The sequence below is a fragment of the Tursiops truncatus genome, chromosome 10, assembly GCF_011762595.2.
Source record: "Tursiops truncatus isolate mTurTru1 chromosome 10, mTurTru1.mat.Y, whole genome shotgun sequence".
Classification (NCBI taxonomy): Eukaryota; Metazoa; Chordata; class Mammalia; order Artiodactyla; family Delphinidae; genus Tursiops; species Tursiops truncatus.
This window is the reverse complement of record NC_047043.1, coordinates 35548807-35568214: the sequence shown is the minus strand read 5'-3', so window position 1 is coordinate 35568214 and position 19408 is coordinate 35548807. Positions and strand designations below refer to the sequence as shown.

Genomic DNA, 19408 nt, shown 5'->3' with positions numbered 1-19408 from the left:
GCCAGAAATCAAGGAATTACTGAGGACTACTGAGATTATGTCAGAAAGACTCAAGAGCCAATATGAAGAAGCTAAAGATGGGGACAATCTGAATATCAATAAAAATAACCGCAAGTGATTAAAAGATGTCCAATTTGTTTAATCCCATAAATTCAAAATAATATGTACTCCCCCTTCCACCCTCCTCCCCCTAAAAACCCCCCACAATCACACTTCACTGGTCACCTTTGGAGGATGCTAGGTAACCACCTCTTTAATTTGAAAAGTGGTAAATAAGAAGAAAGAATATAACATTTATCCTACTTTTCCTGGACAAACTGCATTTTAGGATTACCAAATGAGTGTTCAGGAAAGTTTTTCTCTTTCTAGTTACTAAACAAAGAAGAAATGACAGGATTAGAATATAACCATTTTGCAATTCCAAATTATGAAAGAATGAATTTAGGAAATAATCATGAATGGACGGGACTATCCAAAAGCGAGAGGCAATCAAAGATTTTCTGTGCTTCTTGATAGACATATACCACCATCTATAGAGCATTTTACAAAAAATAAACAAAAAACAAAACCAAAAATATCCTGAATCAGATTAAGCCTCTATCTAACTACTAAATACAAGAAATACAACAGAGGAACACATTAAATGTTACCATGGGGATCTAATCACCAAAATCTAGGCTGTTAGAAACTCTGCAGGACAAAAAGTTAGTTTCTTCAACAAATAAATTATAATTAGAGAGAGGGGAAAAAACAAAGAAAGACAGAGACAGACATATGTAAGGAACCTATAGATTTAAAGAGATTTAAGAGTCATAACAGCTACTTGTTGATAGTGTGGACCTTATTTGAATTCTGATTTAAACAACCTATGAAAACACATAAACTCACTCCAGACTTTGATTTGATTAGGAACATTTGAACACTGAGTTAATACTCATAATGAATAACGGTTCAATTTTGGGGTATGATAATGATCTTGTGATTATGGCTACAAAAAGGAGGCTTTACGTAATAGAGATATATATTGGAATATTTATGGATAAGATGATAAAGTGTCTGGAATTGGCTTCAAAATAATCTGGTGGGGAGGAAGTAGGTAGTATACAGATAAAACCAGGTTGTCTATGAGTTGATAATTCTTTAAGCTGGGTGGTGGATATTATTCTCTCTACTTGAATAACTGATAGGGTATTCAAAGAAGTGAACTTAAATACAAGATTAAATGAAAAGGAAGTTTTGGCAATTATTATGAAAAAAGGGGAGGGATTTGGCAAATGCTACACACATATCACAAAGTGGAGTGCCACGGCAAAGCAAATACATTTTTTGAGAGGTTTAATGTTTAAATAGCAGTCATATCTCTTCTAACATTCCTTCTATGCATCAGCAGTAAGACAGGTTAGAGTTTCCTACAAATGCCTCCTAACAAAGAGGCAAGACTCTCCCAGGCAAGAATACATCCCAGCACCAACCAGAAGCAGCCACCAAATGAGAAAGGGCTGTGGTGGCAGCAGCAGATAAGGTGGGAGAAGTGCTGTGGGTAGAGTCTGACGCCCAGATCTGGTCAGTGTGGTTGAGGAGGGCCCCATTCCCATGGATGTATGAACCCACATGGTTTCAAAGCTTCCCCAGGAGTCTGTGCAAGTGAAGCAGCATGAAGAATGACATGTTGTCAACAAAAATGTGAAAGAAACCCTTTCGTGGAAAAAGAAGACTAAAATCTTATGAGGCTAGTGTGGTTATTTTTATTTATGTTTTTCCTGACATCATTATACGTTTTAAGTAATAACATTAAAATCTGATTTTAAAAAACAACACAGATATTTTTAAAGTAATTTTAAGGCCTATTAGGAGAGTACTACTCTAATGAGAGTAGCCTGAACTATGAAACAAAGACCAAGGAACTATGAAAGAAAGAAATTCTGAATCTTGAAATGTAAGAGTAGAGCTTGATACCCTACTAGTTATTCATGATGACATTATTTTAGCTTTACTTTTTTCCCCCGTGAAAACCTGAAGTTCGTATTAGTGGTTCTCAAGGGAGGATGCATATTTCAGAGGAAAGAGGCAGCAGGAGGCAGCTACAATTTAAAAATAACTCCAGGTGATTCTGACGCACACTGTGGCCCCACTAGAGGACCACTCCTTTCTTGGAGGTCCCTGTAGAGTGGCTGGCTGAGGCCTGTGTGCAGTTAAAATGCACCTGAGATCATCAACATGGAAAGCTGGCCATTACTACTTCAAACACCCCTGTAAATTCAGCAGAGCTGTCATGTCAGACAAAGAATAATGAAATCTCCCTACACTCCTTCACAACTCAAACCATGTCCCTGACTGCCCAGCATGGGGGCAACTTTGCGCTGTAAGACAGTAAAATAAAAGCCAAAGGGGATCCCACTGCAGGCCATCTGCTGACAGGTACACACACATATCTGCCTATGTGCTCCTATTTGGTGGAGGGATGATGACAGACAAATGACTGCAGTGCTCTTTGCGGTCAAACTTGTGAGCATCATCGAAGAGAACTTGAAGAAAAGTATCTGACCAGACGCCAAAAACACTTCTTGCATCTCTGCAATCTTCTTTCATCCCCTGATATGTCTGAGACTATTACGGCTTCTGATAATGCTGACTAACTCATAGACAAAACATACAGACCAACAACAGCATCCTTCACTACAACTGATCCCAAGCTTCATTCCTGCAATGGCCTTTCATGCCAGATAGAGCTGTTTCTTTGATAATTACAGTGTCCACAAACCTGTTCTTCTCCAGTAAGAAGGGGGAGGTGCCTTCTATACAGCATGCTCAAAATGCAGTGCACTGGGTTGAAGCCAGTAGCCAAATGCTCTACACATCCTGTGACTGAAGGTGGTTTGGTTTCTAATAAGATCCTTCTCAGTAAGGATGCCCCTAACTACACAATCACATACACAGGGAAGCTTAGTCTATAAAACAACTTGGGCAGCAGATGAAAAGGAGTGGCTTCCCCCAAACACCCCATCGTCACCATTCTATGACCCTCCACGGAGTCAAAAGCCTTGATAATATCAGGTAATGCTCCAGCACTAACTTTCAAATGACTTAAAAGTCACAAAGATTATCAACATTTATATTTAATACTAAAATTTACATCCATAGCAAAATTAAAACCAAATTATTTATTTTAGTTGAGCTCTGAAAGTTCTCTATACATTGGGATAATTTGTACTCCTGCTACTTTATTAATATTACTCTCCCCAATTTCCCTAAAGTAAAGGATTACATTTAGGAAACACACGGCATTACGAAAATTTAGACTTTTGACCATTCAAAGAATTAGTAGACATTTGCAAGTTACTCTCATATTGCCCATTCTAGTTTTCACCATGTTTTTAGGACACAGTCAATATGTTCTGTGTCCCAGCATGAACAGGACTTGGAGAGGAGAGGAGAAATTAGTCCCTTTGTAAAGGTAAAGTACTTTAGGTATACCAAGGCACTGGCATCTTATCCCTCCACTTGAACATAGAGTCCCTTTTCAAAGAAAGTGGCAGTAAAGGCACAGATTCAAGGATCTAATTAGTTAAACTATGATCTTGATAGGAAATGAGCAAAAACCTGTGGGCATGGATAAGAGAGGTCTAGACAGGAAAAGCCCCTCATGGTATCTGGAATGTTAAGACCTGGGACAGACTATACACAGACCAGACTAAATAGTACCTAAAACAAAAGCAAAAACAAAACATAACAGAAAACAACCAAATAGACAACTCAACAAAATTTAAAATGCCCTTTCGAAAGATCAGCCAGGCCATATTTCCTACAAGATAACTTAATTTTCATTACAATAATTTAGTTACTCTGGTCTTATTTAAATTTATATGCAGGCATTTTCTTGAGGTGAATTTGGCAAAGTAGGGCAAATATGGACTGCTGTGTCCATGAAAAGAAGATATTCTCACAGCTGAGCACACCATTCATATCAAATCAGAGGCCAAAATACCTGCATAGCCTTGGAAGGTAGGAGCATTGGATCAATAATAGAGCAACTTCCTCCCTGATCCTACCTACCATTAAATATAGAAAAGCTTTTGGTCTGAGAGGCTTTGCCTATCATAAGCATTCCCCACATAGCAAGTCTGAATGAATCACTAGAACATTGTCAATTCTTAACTACTAGTACCATATTTACATTCTTTTAAGTTTACTGGAATTATTATTTTGACTACTAAAAATATAAGCCCTCTCTATGTCACTCAGCCATAAGGCATTCAAATCAACCAGAGTTCTTAGTCAAAGCTGATTAAGAGGTGAATTAAGATGAGTTAATGGAATAACAAAATATTTGAAGATAAAATATCTAAGTGTATACACAGAAATTTAATTGTAACACTTACCTAATAGCCCCTTCTCCAGAGTGAAGGTTTTGTTTGTAAACATACATTCAAAAGCCACAATGTGAAAAATCTTATTCACTGTGTTGTGAGTCCCAACTATTCGAATATACCTGGGGGTAAAAAGAAAAGAAAATCTGTTGAAGAAAATGAGCTTCCATCATAACGAATCCAAAGATAACAGAATAAGATACACTATGTAAACATACAGTGTACCAGAGCATGGACTAAAGGAGACTCTGAATTGGCTTCAGACCCTGTACCTGCTCCTTAGGGCTAGCTCCAACTGAGCCTGGAAGAATTACAGCAAAATTAAGGAGGTACCACTTTCCAGAGAATGAAGTAGAACTTAGATTTGGTTTACCTAGAAAATCAAACCAGGGACTGTTCAGCTCAACCCCTGAATGTCAGTACAATTGTATATCCATGAGACATTTACACTGGAGGATAACAAACAGCTTCTATCCTTGCTTTGTGGTTAGGAATGTGCCTGTGCACAGGTGTACAAACACACACAAAGTCAAATGCTTTCCAACTCAATGAAAGCTTTCATCCACTGGATGAAATGCATGAAATCAATACTGCTTTCTTGTTGAAAGTAAAAATCCACGGAAATTACTGAAAACCACTCACAGCTTCTTATATTTTAATATTGCTCCTGAATCCTTGTTAGGAAGTTAACCCAATATACTTACGCCAGCCCCCCACTTGACTGCTAGGAAGCCTTCTCCTGACCAGAGGAAGTGATCAGCAGAGGTGACCCAGCTTGCTCTGCAGCCTCCCTCCTGGCCACACGGACCTGGCATCTGCATACAGTCCAGAGTTTCACAGGGCAAGTCTCGAGCCTCTCGGCCTGTTCACCCTCTCTGACAAACAAGCATTAACCTTGGAGCAACTTGCTCCTTTCACTCTTCAAAGGGATCTGACAGTTCACAGGTTAATGAACAGACAAACTTACTCTTCTGAGTGTCACACAATTCCAGAGGGAATGTAATGTGCCACACACAGTCTTACTGGAATTCAAAAGAAGAATAAGAAAAAAAATAACTAGATTAACTGATAACGCTCTCTCATATTATGAACTATGTGCTCTGAAGGATGGGGCATACTAAACGAACAGATTTCAATGAGGTGATGACAGACTGGGCAAGGTTTTAGTAATATCTTCCCTCCGCTATGTAAAACAACCTTCCACTTAGATGATACAATTTTACGTCTGAGTTAATCGCTGTTCATTAATTCGGTAATTTCCTTACATTTCTCATTATTCCAAGTTAACTGTATAATGTAAATGCCAATTGTAAAAATTCACATAAAAGAGGCTATATTTGGGGGTTTTGTATCGTGGGCTATTTTCCCTCCTGTTTCTTCCAACCTGAATCTCACCGCACTCCCTGTGCACCTCATTTAGCCACCTGTTCCTTGACACGAGCTCATCGCTCATCTTCATAACCGATAGCAATGCTTTCTCCTGGACTGGCTGCTCAGTGTTCCCACATCCACTGCAGGGAGACACCGCTCTTCCTGTGTGGAGAGTCAGGGCAAACTGCGGTGCTCACCAGAGCCCTCTGGGTAAGCAGGAGGTTGGCCCTGATCTGTTCTTTCAAGCCCTCAAGGCAGACAGAAGGTGCTGATTTTACTGGGTTTGGGTGGGTGGATGGGGTTCATTTAAAATAAGTTCTAAATGATCTGGGTAGAACGGACTGTGTGGTTCTTTACTGTAGGCAGTAACAATCTCTCTGGGCGTTCTGGAGCGGAAGGGGTGTGTTAAGCCTGGCACCTTGGCCTGAATCTAATTTTGCCCATTTCCTTATACCCACAGGAACTCAACAAGCATAGCACTTTCAACCACACATAGTCGTGACAGTCTGAGTGCTGCTGTCTGCAATCGTGGAGGGAGTGGAGGGAATGCGGTTTGGTGGAATTTGATCAGATCATTTTCCTGTTCCCTAGGTCAAATCTCTCAAAGGAGAGATAGCTCTCCTAATACTGTGCAAGGCAGAGGAGCCAGGAAGGGACTAATAGGGCCCTTCCCCACTGGCAGTTCTTAAAGTTAAATAGTTCAGGCTGACCTAAGGGGATGCAGTAATGTCCGTCCCACCCCCCCACCCCCGCCTTTCTTTTCAAAACATTATATGGAACCAGGCTCTCCTAGTTTAGACAACAGTCATTTCCCAAATTTTACCCTGGTGCAAATATCAGGAGTGGGAGAAAATATAGAACCTTCCCCTCCCTTGTCCCCCAGTTACAGAAACTGAAAATAAAAAATTGTACTGGAATACATTTTACAGCCTTAATGATAGTGTTTGTGATAACTAACAAGATAATATGTATGACTGCAGAAGCATTGAGAGATGCCTCCAGATAAAAAGTTCTATATAAATGAAGATAATGTTATCTCTGCTGCATAATCCTGAGGTCAAATTAGCAATTCACCACTGTACATCACACTTCCTGATTAGCCTGTTATATGTAATGCTCACAACAAGTTTAATTATTCTAGTTCTACAATACTTTCTAAGTCTATATAAAATTATAGCCTAATTTACAAAAATGGCATAAAGTCCTTACTCAAATACACATTAAAAAATGGTAACAAAGTCACAAGAAAGAAGCCATGCTCCTTTTCTCCAGCAAGGAATTGTTTAGCATAGGACTCTATCCTTTACTGACGATCTAGATCTAGAAATAGCAAACAGGCTTTAACTAATCCCCCAACTTCAGTGACGGGTAGGGCAGCCTGGAGTTCTCCATTAAGAACACAGGGGCCCTGTCCAGCTCAGGGGAAGGCATGCCCTGATCCATGAGCAACGTCTAGAGGAAGAAGGAGGCAGCACCATCAAGGTACCATCTTTGATCATAAGAAGATTTCCTTAATGGGGCTCACAAGGGAACATGCTGGAGGCAGAAGTTATCACTATCCAAGCTACTGAAAAATCCAAGGGCTGGTGATGGGAGGGAGTCCTCTCTCTCTTTCCTTCTTTTTCTTTGAAAAACAAAACAAAACTTGCTTCTGGGTCACAACACCTAAACAGGAGAAGCAGATGCCACATTTCTCTGTCAAAAAAGATTCTGAATAAGAGGTAAAACTTAAGCTTTTTTTCTTTCAACATCATCTCTCCAATGCACACTCAGACTCTGATTTAACCTGATAATAAGGACAGTGGCAGCTAGTGACTTCATCAGTGTGCAGAGAGGGGCGCTGCTGAAAAATATGACAGCTATCCTTTGTTCTCTCTGAGGTCCTCAACAGCAGCTCAGACAGTTGGAAGATAATTAAAACTTAAACAGTGCTGAGAAAGGCAGATATGCAACAGATTGGCCATTTCCTTTTTTTTTTTAAATTTAGTGTCTTTAAAAAAAATGTATTTATTTTATTTATTTATTTTTGGCTGCGTTGGGTCGTTGTTGCTGAGTGCGGTCTTTCTCTAATTGCGGTGAGTGGGGGCTACTCTTCGTTGAGGTGTGCAGACTTCTCATTGCGGTGGCTTCTCTTGTTGCGGTGCGTGGGCTCTAGGTGCACGGGCTTCAGTAGTTGTGGTTCGCGGCCTCTACAGCGCAGGCTCAGTAGCTGTGGCGCATGGGCTTAGTTGCTCCGCGGCATGTGGAATCTTCCCAGACCAGGGCTCGAGCCCGTGTCCCCTGCATTGGCAGGTGGATTCTTAACCACTGCACCACCAGGGAAGCCCCAGATTGGCCATTTCTGATGAGGATCAATGCTGTTCACATGAGCCCTGGTGTAACAGTCTGTTTCCAATATTCTCCTCCCTTCCCTGTGTTAGCTGTCTTCTAGTCACTGACAAAGACTGGAGCCTCAACACAGTTCAGAACAGGATGTTTCAATGCAGCAGTTTCTAAGAGCTATAATATTGTGGGTGAAAAGAGATTCTTCTTTAAAAAAAATGAAACCTAAACCTTCCAAGGATAGCACTCTGAAATTGAAAGGCACTATAGAGTTTTGAAGTACTTGCTTTAGAGTCTAACTGGACCAGGTGTGTAGCCCAGCCCCATCACTTAATTAGCTGTGTTACTTCGGGGAAAAAAATGTTTTAAACCTTTCTGAACCACAATTTCCTTCTCTATAAAATGTCAGTACACAAGCCTTATATGATATTTAAACAAGATAAATATTTAAAGTGTCTAATGCCGTGCTTGGCAGAATAGAGTATCATTAAATAGAAATGCAAAGAGTAGGCCGCTGGAGGCGGCATTTCTTTTGGACTTCGAGACTGCTGGTTGTCTGGGAGAGCGTTCCTAACTCTGGTTGTTAAAGTGGTGCATCCGCATCCAGGAAGAGGCAGGCCTGAGGATGGACTTGAAGAGCACGGGCAGGGGCTAGTCCTTACCCTTAGGGCCCCACAGTATACGTAGAAAGAAGCTACATTCCGAACGCAGATTACCTGGCTCTATGTTATTTCCTGCTTTAAGCCCCTCGTCTTTAGAAAAGTCTATTTTAAGTGTTCTTGACCTGACTCAGCTCTGCATAAGGAAACAAGGGAAGAATCTTTTGCCCATATTTGGTCCAGCTACCCAGGCCCACAGAAGAGTTTCTTTTTTGTGCTAACTCTGGAAGTTTGGAGTTTTAAGAAAAATAGCACTTCTTACAAAGAAACATCATAACACTGTGAACTAGAAAATTTTTGCCTTGGAGATTTCACTGTATTCCCTGCCTGTCCCGGGAAGGTACTACAAATTCCTATTCTTAACCTATCTTTCCATCATTTCTTGTCAGGACGCTACCATATTTCATTTCTAAGTCACATACAATACATCTTTAACAAACTGAATATAGAAAAACAGCAACTTGTACACCCTCACTTTAAACCCCTTGGAACCCTCTAGTCTTGGTATTCTTTAGTCTTTAGCCTACTTGTGGTTACAGTTGATCCTTAACCTTTGCCTCTAGTTATAAGATCATCTAACACTGTACTGAGCAGGTTCTACTACAAGATAAAATTGAATTCAGCAAAAAAATTTTAAATGAGCTCTCAAGGGATCAACTAAAGCCAAAAATCCATCAGAATTTTATTCTTTGGTAAACAAAGTTTTATTCTCAAATTGAACTTCACATTCTTGGGTTAAACAAAGATGCTTGAGAAAACCAGGGTTAGCCTAAGACTGGGATCCTGAACAGCACAAGAAGGGATCCTTAACATTTTGGCTCTTCCTCTGAGGTCTCCATGGAGAACTCTGCAGAGAAAAACTGTTCTTTGCTGTGGCCAGAGGCAGTCACCTGACAAGCTACAGCATTTACTAGGGACTTAGGACCATGTGGGATTTGAATTCACCATTTCCACGATTTCCTATTTGACCTTTCCTTTCAAGGAGATATGAAGAATGTACATAAATAATTCTCTAGCCAAAAAAACTGGAAATGTATGTGGGTTTCCCCAGTATGGTGTTTTCTTTTAGTTCTAGGTACCAAGTTAATGCTCTTAGAATCAAACCACAGACCAGAGGGTGAAGTGACTTCAGGTCTTGTTGCTAAGGCAGCAAGTGGAAAACAGTTTACTGCCAGAATGACAAAAAGTTTCTAGAAAAAGCATGTTGCGACAGAACAGATTTGTTACTCTTAGAAAACCTTCCCTCCCACTGATCTGTGGAGCTATAGATTCTCTTCTACTGATTTCAGCAAGGGGCCCCAGCAGCATTTGCTTATTTGGGAGAGGAAGAATTATTGAAAGGTTAAACACTCTGCCAGAGTTAGCCTAAGCAGAGGCTACTGTGTCAGAGAACAGTCCTGATGCTGTCTGACCATTACCCCTGCAGAGGGAGCTATCATGTTCCAGCAACTCCACTATTCAACCTGAAGGGCAAACAAAACAAGAAGTCATCTTGTTTTTCAGAGAAAATTGATGCTATACAGAATCAAGTATGCAGAAGGGATAAGATCGGTAAATAATTACTAACACAGCATAACCCAGTGCTACCCAAAATAGAAAGTCATTCCAACATTAGAGAGAAATATTTAAGTATTGTTTTTTATTTGAGGGAAATGTGCATTTTTAACAATAGGCTTTTTTTCCCCACCCCCCGAATATGCAGAACCGAAAACCTACCATAATAATATGCCTTCAATCTATGAAAACATATTTGAAATTAATATCACAAAAGAACTTAATTATAGTATTTATTTATATAAATCATATGAAAATGATATAACCTGTAAATTTATTTAATTCATTTCTATTTTCTGCTTGCACATTTACCATTCAATAGCCTTGTAGGTATACTGAGTAAATGTGCTATTAATCAAGATTTAATAAACATTTACTAGGCACAAGAAATTCTGCTAAGCACTGTGAGGAATGGACAAGAAAGACAGGACATAAACCTTCATCTGGAGAAGTTTATAGTGCAGTTTAGAAGGTAAGACTAAAACCCATCAAACTGTATGATTTTTGACAGGACTGAGCTGAAAGAGTGACCTAGGTTCTAGTCAGAGCTTCACAATGCATTAGGTATAAAATTGGGGGCACGTTCCTTAATCTCTCTCAGTCTCAGGCTCCACATTGGTAGTAGTGGTAAGGAGAAAGACATAAGAGCCTCTGACCTAGTCACAAATGGTAGCCTAACCTTAAAACACCAAATTTAGCAGCATGAAATTTAAAAGTCCTCCCTTCGAACAAAACAAAACATAGCTAAAACAGAAATAATCCCTTTCCTGCCCCGCCCCCACACCCCCAGATGATCACAGTCTTACCCAACAAATATTAACTGAGTATTTACCATGTGTCAGCTACTCCTGCTGGGTGCTGGGATATGGGATTGAACACTACAGATAAAATCTATTCCTCATGGAATTTACATTTCAGGTCAGGAGACAGACAACAACTAAAAAAATCAAATAATTAGCCATTGGTTGGTAGGTGATCTATTTAGCATAGAACTTTATAGACAAACTTGCTAAACTGTAAGGATAAACAGTTATAAAACCTCTCCCTGTAGGAATAAAAGGAGAGTCAAATGGGAAGGCATGACTAGCTATGATTGAGAATACGGATATACCATAAATGAGTCTGCGATATGGACACAGTATACCTATTATACATATTTAGCAGGATATAGGCAAAAATCTAATTAGGTAGGTTTGTTACCGTCTGGAAAGAGGAACTGATTTGAATTTCGTGGGAAGAAATGTCTTATTTTATTTATTTCATGGTTTCGTTTTCTTTTTATCTCCGCTTTTTTTCGGATTGTAATTTTCAAGGGATTATAGAAAGACAAAATGGCAAGTAAAAGATATAAAATAAAAAGTGAATAAGGGAGAGAGGGAGGGAGGGAGGGAGGAAAGGAGAAAGAAAGAAGAGAGACAAAGGGAGGAGCCAGAGGAGGGAGGGGGAGGGGAGGAAAAGATCATGAATATGTATAAACCAATCCCTTCTTCTGTCTGTTATGTGCTATTGTGAACAAATCCCCGTGTGGGAATACTGTTAACCAATTTTATTACTCAATAAAACATCTGAAACCAACACAAAGTATATTTTAAGAAATAGAACTAAATTACCAAAAGTTCAATATTTGCATTTTTTCATTAACTTTTCCCCTAGCCCAAGATACTGGGAGTAGGAGAGAGAATTTCACCAGTTTTATCTTTAAAATGGCTGCATTATCTTTTTCAGTTTATCCAGTAGGCTGTGCATTTCCACGAATGTAGACAAATGAGTCTAATGGAATTGTGCACTAGAGAAAAAGTAGAAGAAAATTAAATTTGTTAGTTTCCCTATGAATCTGTAAGAATTCATTTGGTGACTATGACCTGTAGCCAGCCTGCTTTAGGATCATGATGGGTAAGGGAAGTTTCTCTTTTTTTTTTTAAAACCTAAGACTATGGTAGAGATATGCCACTTACTATAACTTAAAATTTTAAGGGCTGGAGGAGCCTGTCCTTTTTTTTCCTTTTAGAGTGGAAGATTAAATACAGAAGGAAGAGAGGCAAACAGAAGGAGAAAGAATTTGCCTTTCCCTGAAGAAAAATCTAAGAATCCTTCTAAGAATGTAAACATTTGACACACTGAGAAACAAGACAGGAATTGCATAAGACGGTTGGAATAACAGAAGTGAAAACTGAGTGACAAGTCAAGAGGGTAATAAAGAGAGCATAGGGAGTAAGGAAACCACGAATCTTCATTCCGGACCTCTGAGAAACTAGCACTGGAATTAAAATAAAAGCTACCAGCTTCTGAACACATCCCATGTGCTAGCCCTTGAATGTATTATTTCCTTTCATGGAAAACTCATACCCTACACACTCATACAATCAGGCTGGAGATTTCAAAGCTCAACAGAACACACGTCCCTCAAAGCCTCTGTATTCCTTATGAGCTATGTAAAGAAACCTGTGTTCCAGGCAGTAACAGCTTCTAAAAGAGAACTGAAATATATTTGGAGAAAACAAGTTCAACCCAGAAAAGCTACATACTTGCCACCTACTATACCCAGACTTCTATGCTCACAAAAAATTTCAGGGACCCTTCTTTGCCCTTTGGGAAGTTCTCGACCTTTACCTAGAGAATTGATCAGGGCGAAAAATAAAAAGATCCAGAGATTTACTTAGCACATAATTCAAGTATCAGCATAACTAGGTACAAAGCTACCAACCAGCGGCAGAGTAGTCAAAGTAAACAAAAATAATACTACAGAAAACTTGAGAAGAACACTCACACCAACAGCACAGGGAATGCAAATGATAATAGGAAACAGAAGTATTTTTGTCTTGGGCACCAAAAGTGGTGTGGCTATGTTCTATTTCAGGGTTTGTTAAAGCCAGAAGTGCATGACTGATTTCGCTGTAGAAGCCTGTACACTCCAGCTTCCAAACAGCATGAAGGATTACTAATTTCAGCACTACTGGTATAAGAGATTTTGCTCCTAAAATCTGTCAATGTGTTAGAACTTTAATACAAGCAAAAGAGAAAAGAAAATAGCAAGATGTTCTGAGTGGCACTATTTGGTGACCTACAGAGTCTGCAGCTTATAGTAGGGGCTGAGCAGACATGAGACAGCTTCAAACCCAACAGTCTGCCCAATCATTTTAGAAGACATTTCCCCATACTCATGCCTTTTGTGTTAGGAGTCCTATGTACTGTGGAAGTTTTGAAGCCTGTCCCAAACCATATTTCTACTGGATTAGCAAGTAGGTTGGGAGGTGGAGTAGTCTGGCAAGGATTTTTGTTTTCCTTCCCCAAAGCTTCTTAACAGCTCAACCATTCATGACCTAGACTTTACTGGTATAGCATTAGTGCTAAGTTAGTGATCAGAAAGAAAATGTCAATCCTTACACTTGTCTGAGAAATTCAAGGAAAGAAAAACTTATGAGAGAAATGCACATAAACTAAAATGTATACTTTGTAAGAGAGGATTTATTTTTTAATAAACAAGAAGATTCTATTATATTACTAGTAGTCACTGCTACTGCTGTGGTGTTTGGAATCCTCATTAAAATAAAACAAAACTGGCTTAACTATTTCTCTTTCTTCTTTTACAAAGAAACTTTTACACATACACAGTTTAAAAAGTCAAATAGCCTATAAGACTTATTATGAAAAATACTCCCCCCATGCTCCATTTCCTTCTCTCCCCAGAGGCAACTGTTCTTACCTGTTTCAATGGATTATTTCAGGATTTATCTCACATCTGTAATTATCATGCATTTAGTGCTACTTCTTGATTTTCCAGCTTTAGTCCTTACCTACCAATCTACTACTATGGAAGACAATTTTTTAGCTCTCTCCTCCATATGTACCCTTTTCCTATCCCCCAATTTAGACTGTATTGTAACTTTGGTTGAATCAATACTCAGTGTTTACATCATGATTATGTAGATATTATTCACAACTAATATATGGAGTACTTTCCTTTTCTGCAGTTTTTCTTCCCTACTAAGAGAAAGAGCCTTGATTTTTGGTTGGAAGTAGTTTTCTTTCAGAATTTTGAAGGTCTTATTCTACTGCCTGTCAAGTTTCTAGTTTTGCTATTGAGAAATCATTATGATACCTGACTTGATTTCTCTCTTCCTTTTTCACTATTTTTTTAATTTTAAAAATATGTCCTGTTCTGGAAACATGCAGATTTTTCTCTGCTTCCCTAGTATTATGGAATTTCATGATGCCTTAGTATGGGTCTATTTTCTTCTACTGTGTTGGGCACTCAGAAGGCCTTTGCAATCTGGAAATCCACGTATTGATAATTCAGTTTTGGTAAATGTTCTTGAATTATTGTTATTGACTTCTTCCTTTGGATTTTTTTAACCTCTCTTTATGAAACTCCTCGTTTTGAATATTGGACCTCCTTATCTTTACCTGTATTTTCATACTTCCTCTATCTGTCATTTTTTGGTGATTTTGTTCCACTCTGTGGGAGAGTTCCTCAACTTTATCATCTGTGCTCTCTACCGAGTTTTCCATTTCTGCTTTAATATTTTAAGTTTCCAACTGTATTTCTTATTCTTCAAATGTTCCTTTTTTATGGCTTTTCCTTCTTGGTCTAAGATTGCCATATTTAACCTCTCTGAAGATAGCGATAATTTTTTTTTAAAGTTTTCATCTCCCTGTATAGTTTTCTTTTCCTGTTTGTTTTAGTCTTTATGTTTCATATTAGTTTCCTCAAATGTCTGGTTGTCAAGAAGGTTGTCAGGAAGGAACCTAGACATTTTCCTCAAAAGGAAATTCTGAGAATATAGTTGCCTGAATGGGTCAACTGTCAGGAAAATCTCACTTTCAGATTCTTTAGCTCTTCCCTCTTAGACTGACTGAATTATCTAGAAAGATGTTTCTAATCCTCTGCATGGGAAATATGGGCTTGACTACCAGAGTTTCAGAGTGGTGAAACAGGGTAGGGGTATTCATCTGAATGTGTGGCAGGGGAGGTATTACTGAAAGGTAGGGTCAAAGCATCAGACCACCTAATATTCCTATAGTACAATCTTTCTAACCTATGCGTGGTTTCCCACTTTAGAGACCTTCTGTTTTACCTCTGTTTTATCTTCATCAAAGAATAAATTTCCAAAGTCAGAAAGAGAAAGACAAATACTGTATGATCTCTTTTATAGGTGGAATCTAAAAAAGCCTAACTCATAAAACAGAGTAGAATGGTAGTGGGCAGAGGCTGGGAAGTGAGTGAAATGGGGAGATGTTGGTCAGTTGGTACAAATTTCCAGTTATAAGTTCTGGGGACCTAATGTACAGCAATGGAGACTACAGTTAACCAAACTGTATTATATATTTGAAATATATATTTGAAAGTTGCTACGAGGGTAGATCTTAAATGCTCTCACCATTAGGAAAAGGTACTTCTGGGCTTCCCTGGTGGCGCAGTAGTTGAGAGTCTGCCTGCCGATGCAGGGAACATGGGTTCATGCCCCGGTCCGGGACGATCCCACATGCCGCGGAGCGGCTGGGCCCGTGAGCCATGGCCACTGAGCCTGTGCGTCCAGAGCCTGTGCTCCGCAATGGGAGAGGCCACAACAGTGAGAGGCCCGCGTACCGCAAAAAAAAAAAAAAAAAGAAGTACTTCTATGAGGTGACAGAAATGTTAAATAAACCTACTGTGGTGATCATTTCACAATATATGTGTATCAAATCATTAGGTTATAACCTAAATGGGAAAAGAATTTGAAAAAGAATAGATACATGTATATGTATAACTAAGTCACTTAGCTGTACACCTGAAGCTAACACAACATTGTTAATCAACTACACTCCAATATAAAATAAAAAGTTTAAAAAAATCACCATGTTATATATCATCATGTTTAGCTTAAACAATGTTATATGTCAATTATATCTTAATAGATCTGGAAAAAAATATACATTTCCAGTTTTCTATCAGAGTGGGGAAGAAGCAGTCAAAGTTCTATGAAGTGGGGAAGAGAAGCTAGAGCTCTTAATTGTTTCATAAGCACATAGTTAACCAGTCTTCTCATTTTAGCCCCTTCCTACCCATCTCCTTCATCACAGCTTCAAAGGTGCCTGGTGCCCCTAACTCCTAAGTCTTCGAGGATTTAGTGGCTTAGGATTCAGTTTTCCTGAGCCTGTTAAATCATTTACCAATTGTTCATCTGCATGTTTTTAATCTCCTCTTCCCATTTTCTTCATCCTTATAGATTAACATCTTAAAAATTCCTTTACTGTCATTTCAGTAGGATCTTGTTCTGAAGCATGTGAGAATCAATGTGTGTTCATTCTGCCATCATTACCTGAAAGCTTAACTATTTTTCACAAAAGTATGTCCATGCCTGTGATTAGTCCTACAAGGATAAAGGTTCAAACAAGGATCTTTGCCGGACTTACTGAGTCTGAGACCTTGGATCTTCCAAGCTGCTGTGGCCACAAGGGGACACCTCTAAATTTGTCTGGTACTTAGGACAATAATACAGGGGATAATAACCATTCTTCTTCATCTCCTTCCCTGTCTTCAGCCTGAGGGCTACAACTCTTTTTTCTTTCTAGTCTTGAAATAACATTTTCCCCTTGTTGCTGCTCCTCCATCCCCTTCCTTGTCCCATTCCTTCTACCACATCGTCATATGGTTGTCTCAGATTATTTAGCTATTTTATCTTTTGGACTTGTTTTTCACTAATTAAATGTCCAAACAGGGATACGTCTAGACAGTCCCATAAATTATCACCATTCTGCAGAAAGATTCAAATAATTGAGTGATTTTGTTAGCCACAGTCTCCCTCTCTCTGAAAGAAAGGGGGAGGGTGTTAATTCCCACTAAGTTAAAATAAAATAATTTAGCTCAACCTCACACTGAAACAGCTGCACAGACAGCATTGGTTGCTCTGTTTACCTTAATAACTGTGGAAAAACACCGTCTCCTCCCCCTTCCCACTCTCTCCAGAACAATCACCATGCTCCACATGCAGATGGGGTGATTTAGACTCTCTGGAGCAGAGACAGGCTTGTCTGGTGTTCTTCCTGCACATTCGTGCTGCAGCCTTCCTCTGCTGCTGTCACACGACCCAGTTGGTTCAGATAACAGCTGCTGCAGGGGACCTGATGGATTCAGCTGTGGGTCGCCTGGAGGCTTCCCTAATGCCCCAGCCCAGCCAGCTGCATCTAAGCAGAGCCATGGGAAGCAAGTGCCAAAGTAAGAGAAACTATATACTGCACATCCTCTTTAATCCTTGGAGTTACTGCAGCAGCAGCAAAGAGAGAGGGGGAGGAAGAACAAAGAAATACCTCGCAGTGGTGGGGAGCAGGGCGGCCAAGGATTCTAAATCAGACAACTGGAGTGCAAGGTGCAGGTGGAATAAGAGGAACGCTTTCAAAAAGGGTCCATTTGGGTTTCCCTGGTGGCACAGTGGTTGGGAGTCCGCCTGCTGATGCAGGGGACACGGGTTCGTGCCCTGGTCCGGGAAGATCCCACATGCCGCGGAGCAGCTAGGCCCGTGAGTCATGGCCGCTGAGCCTGAGTGTCTGGAGCCTGTGCTCCACAACGGGAGAGGCCACAACAGTGAGCGGCCCACGTACCGCAAAAAAAAAAAAAAAAAAAAAAAAAGGTCCATTCAATTTTATTGCTTACTCCAGGGAGTCCAAGAAAATTCTCAAGTTTTTGGTTTGTTTTCATTCAGTGAGTCAGGATTTAAAGATAATAGGAAGTAATTTCCAACTGATTGTGAACTTTTTGTTAAGCTAAGGAAAGTTAAGTTAGGCACACAGGATGACCAACCATCTATGTTGGCCCAGGACAGTGTTGGTTTTAGTACTGAAAGTCTCACAGCCCAGGAAGCCACTCAGTCTCAGGCAAACCAGGATAGATGTTCACCCTTCACCACCAACAGCTATTTCCCCTTCTGGGGCTCATGTGAAGCTGGGCTGCATTCACATTCTGCTCAGCACCTTCCTTATCTTCCAGGGCCGCTCCTGCCACACAAATGCTCTCCAGCCTCTATCACGCACAGTCAAACGGACAAGGGCAGGAAAAGGCCATTCTGTGTTTGACTCTCAGTGGAAAAGGGAACCGTGTCATTCAGAGTCCTCCCAGCTTCCTTTCTGGAGTCCCATCAGAAGCACAAGCCTTCTAGCCCACACAGGTGGACCAAAACCATCATGGCAGAAACTGAAAACACGGCTCATCTCAGTGCCTGGAGAAACAGTGCATCCCTCAGTAACTTGAAAATGCTGAACTCCAAAAAGAAGGAAGTCAAAGAAAACTCACTTACACAGAGCTGATAATTCAGTGTATGGATTACTCAGGCTTTCTTCTCTGCTCTCCCCTCCCTCTGGTCCCAGTCATTAGGCCATTTCACTGCTCATTAGCAGGGAGGAGGAAAAAGGAAAGGAGGGGGAAAGTTGAACTAGCCGATTTTTCTATTTATGAGGGAGGGCATTCAAACTATTGGCTCCAGAGGTTCTTTGGTGGGGAGAAACGGTGGGGAATTGGAGGCTGTGGCTCGGTCTGTTGATTTTAATCATTTGGTCTCTCTTAATTCCCAAACAGAACGAATTGTTGCTCCTCTATTTTCACTGAAGGGCTAGCAAAAGTATAAATGTTAGACAAAAAGAAAAAAAAATTACTAGTTAAGCCACACAGGATCCCATCTTTAAAAAAAAAGTCCTTTGTCAAACACCAGAGACAACTGGTAATACTGCCAATTTACAAAATAAATATAATTGGATGATTATATATTATGCTTTAGAAAATTTACAGCCTACATTAAAGAAGTCCCTCAGTTCACATTAAGTGTGAAGTACCAATTTAAGAAAGACACCGGAAAGAGCAATTCAGTTTTGAAACAACTTCTCAAAGCCTCGGTTTCCTTATCCATAAAAGGGAAAGTAACAGTACCTAACTTTGGGGGGCTTAAATGATACATGTATTAAGTGGTTGGTCAGTACTTGACCAGGCACATTCTAAGGGCTCAGTAATTGGTAGCTAGTGAATAGTAGGTACACAAAAATATTAAATGACTATATTTGACATCATTAATTTAGCAATGTTTTTATTGAGGAACTACTATATACTGAATACTGTTAGGCACTAGATATGGAAATAAATATGAATCAGTTAATTCTTAAAAGGCCCAC

The 19408-nt window shown here is 39.7% G+C and overlaps 1 protein-coding gene across 7 annotated transcripts in view; it reads right to left on the bottom strand.

Moving 5' to 3' along the window:
• Positions 1-19408, bottom strand: part of BTBD9 (BTB domain containing 9) — a 415523-nt gene that overhangs the window by 143001 nt on the left and 253114 nt on the right. For all 7 annotated transcript variants that reach the window (XR_012334472.1, XM_073810771.1, XM_073810770.1 and 4 more), the window contains one exon: positions 4380-4489. Coding sequence is in view for 6 of the 7 variants with exons in the window: in XM_073810771.1 (XP_073666872.1) it covers positions 4380-4489 (110 nt within the window). In the remaining variant the exon portion in view is untranslated. The remainder of the gene's footprint in view (positions 1-4379; positions 4490-19408) is intronic.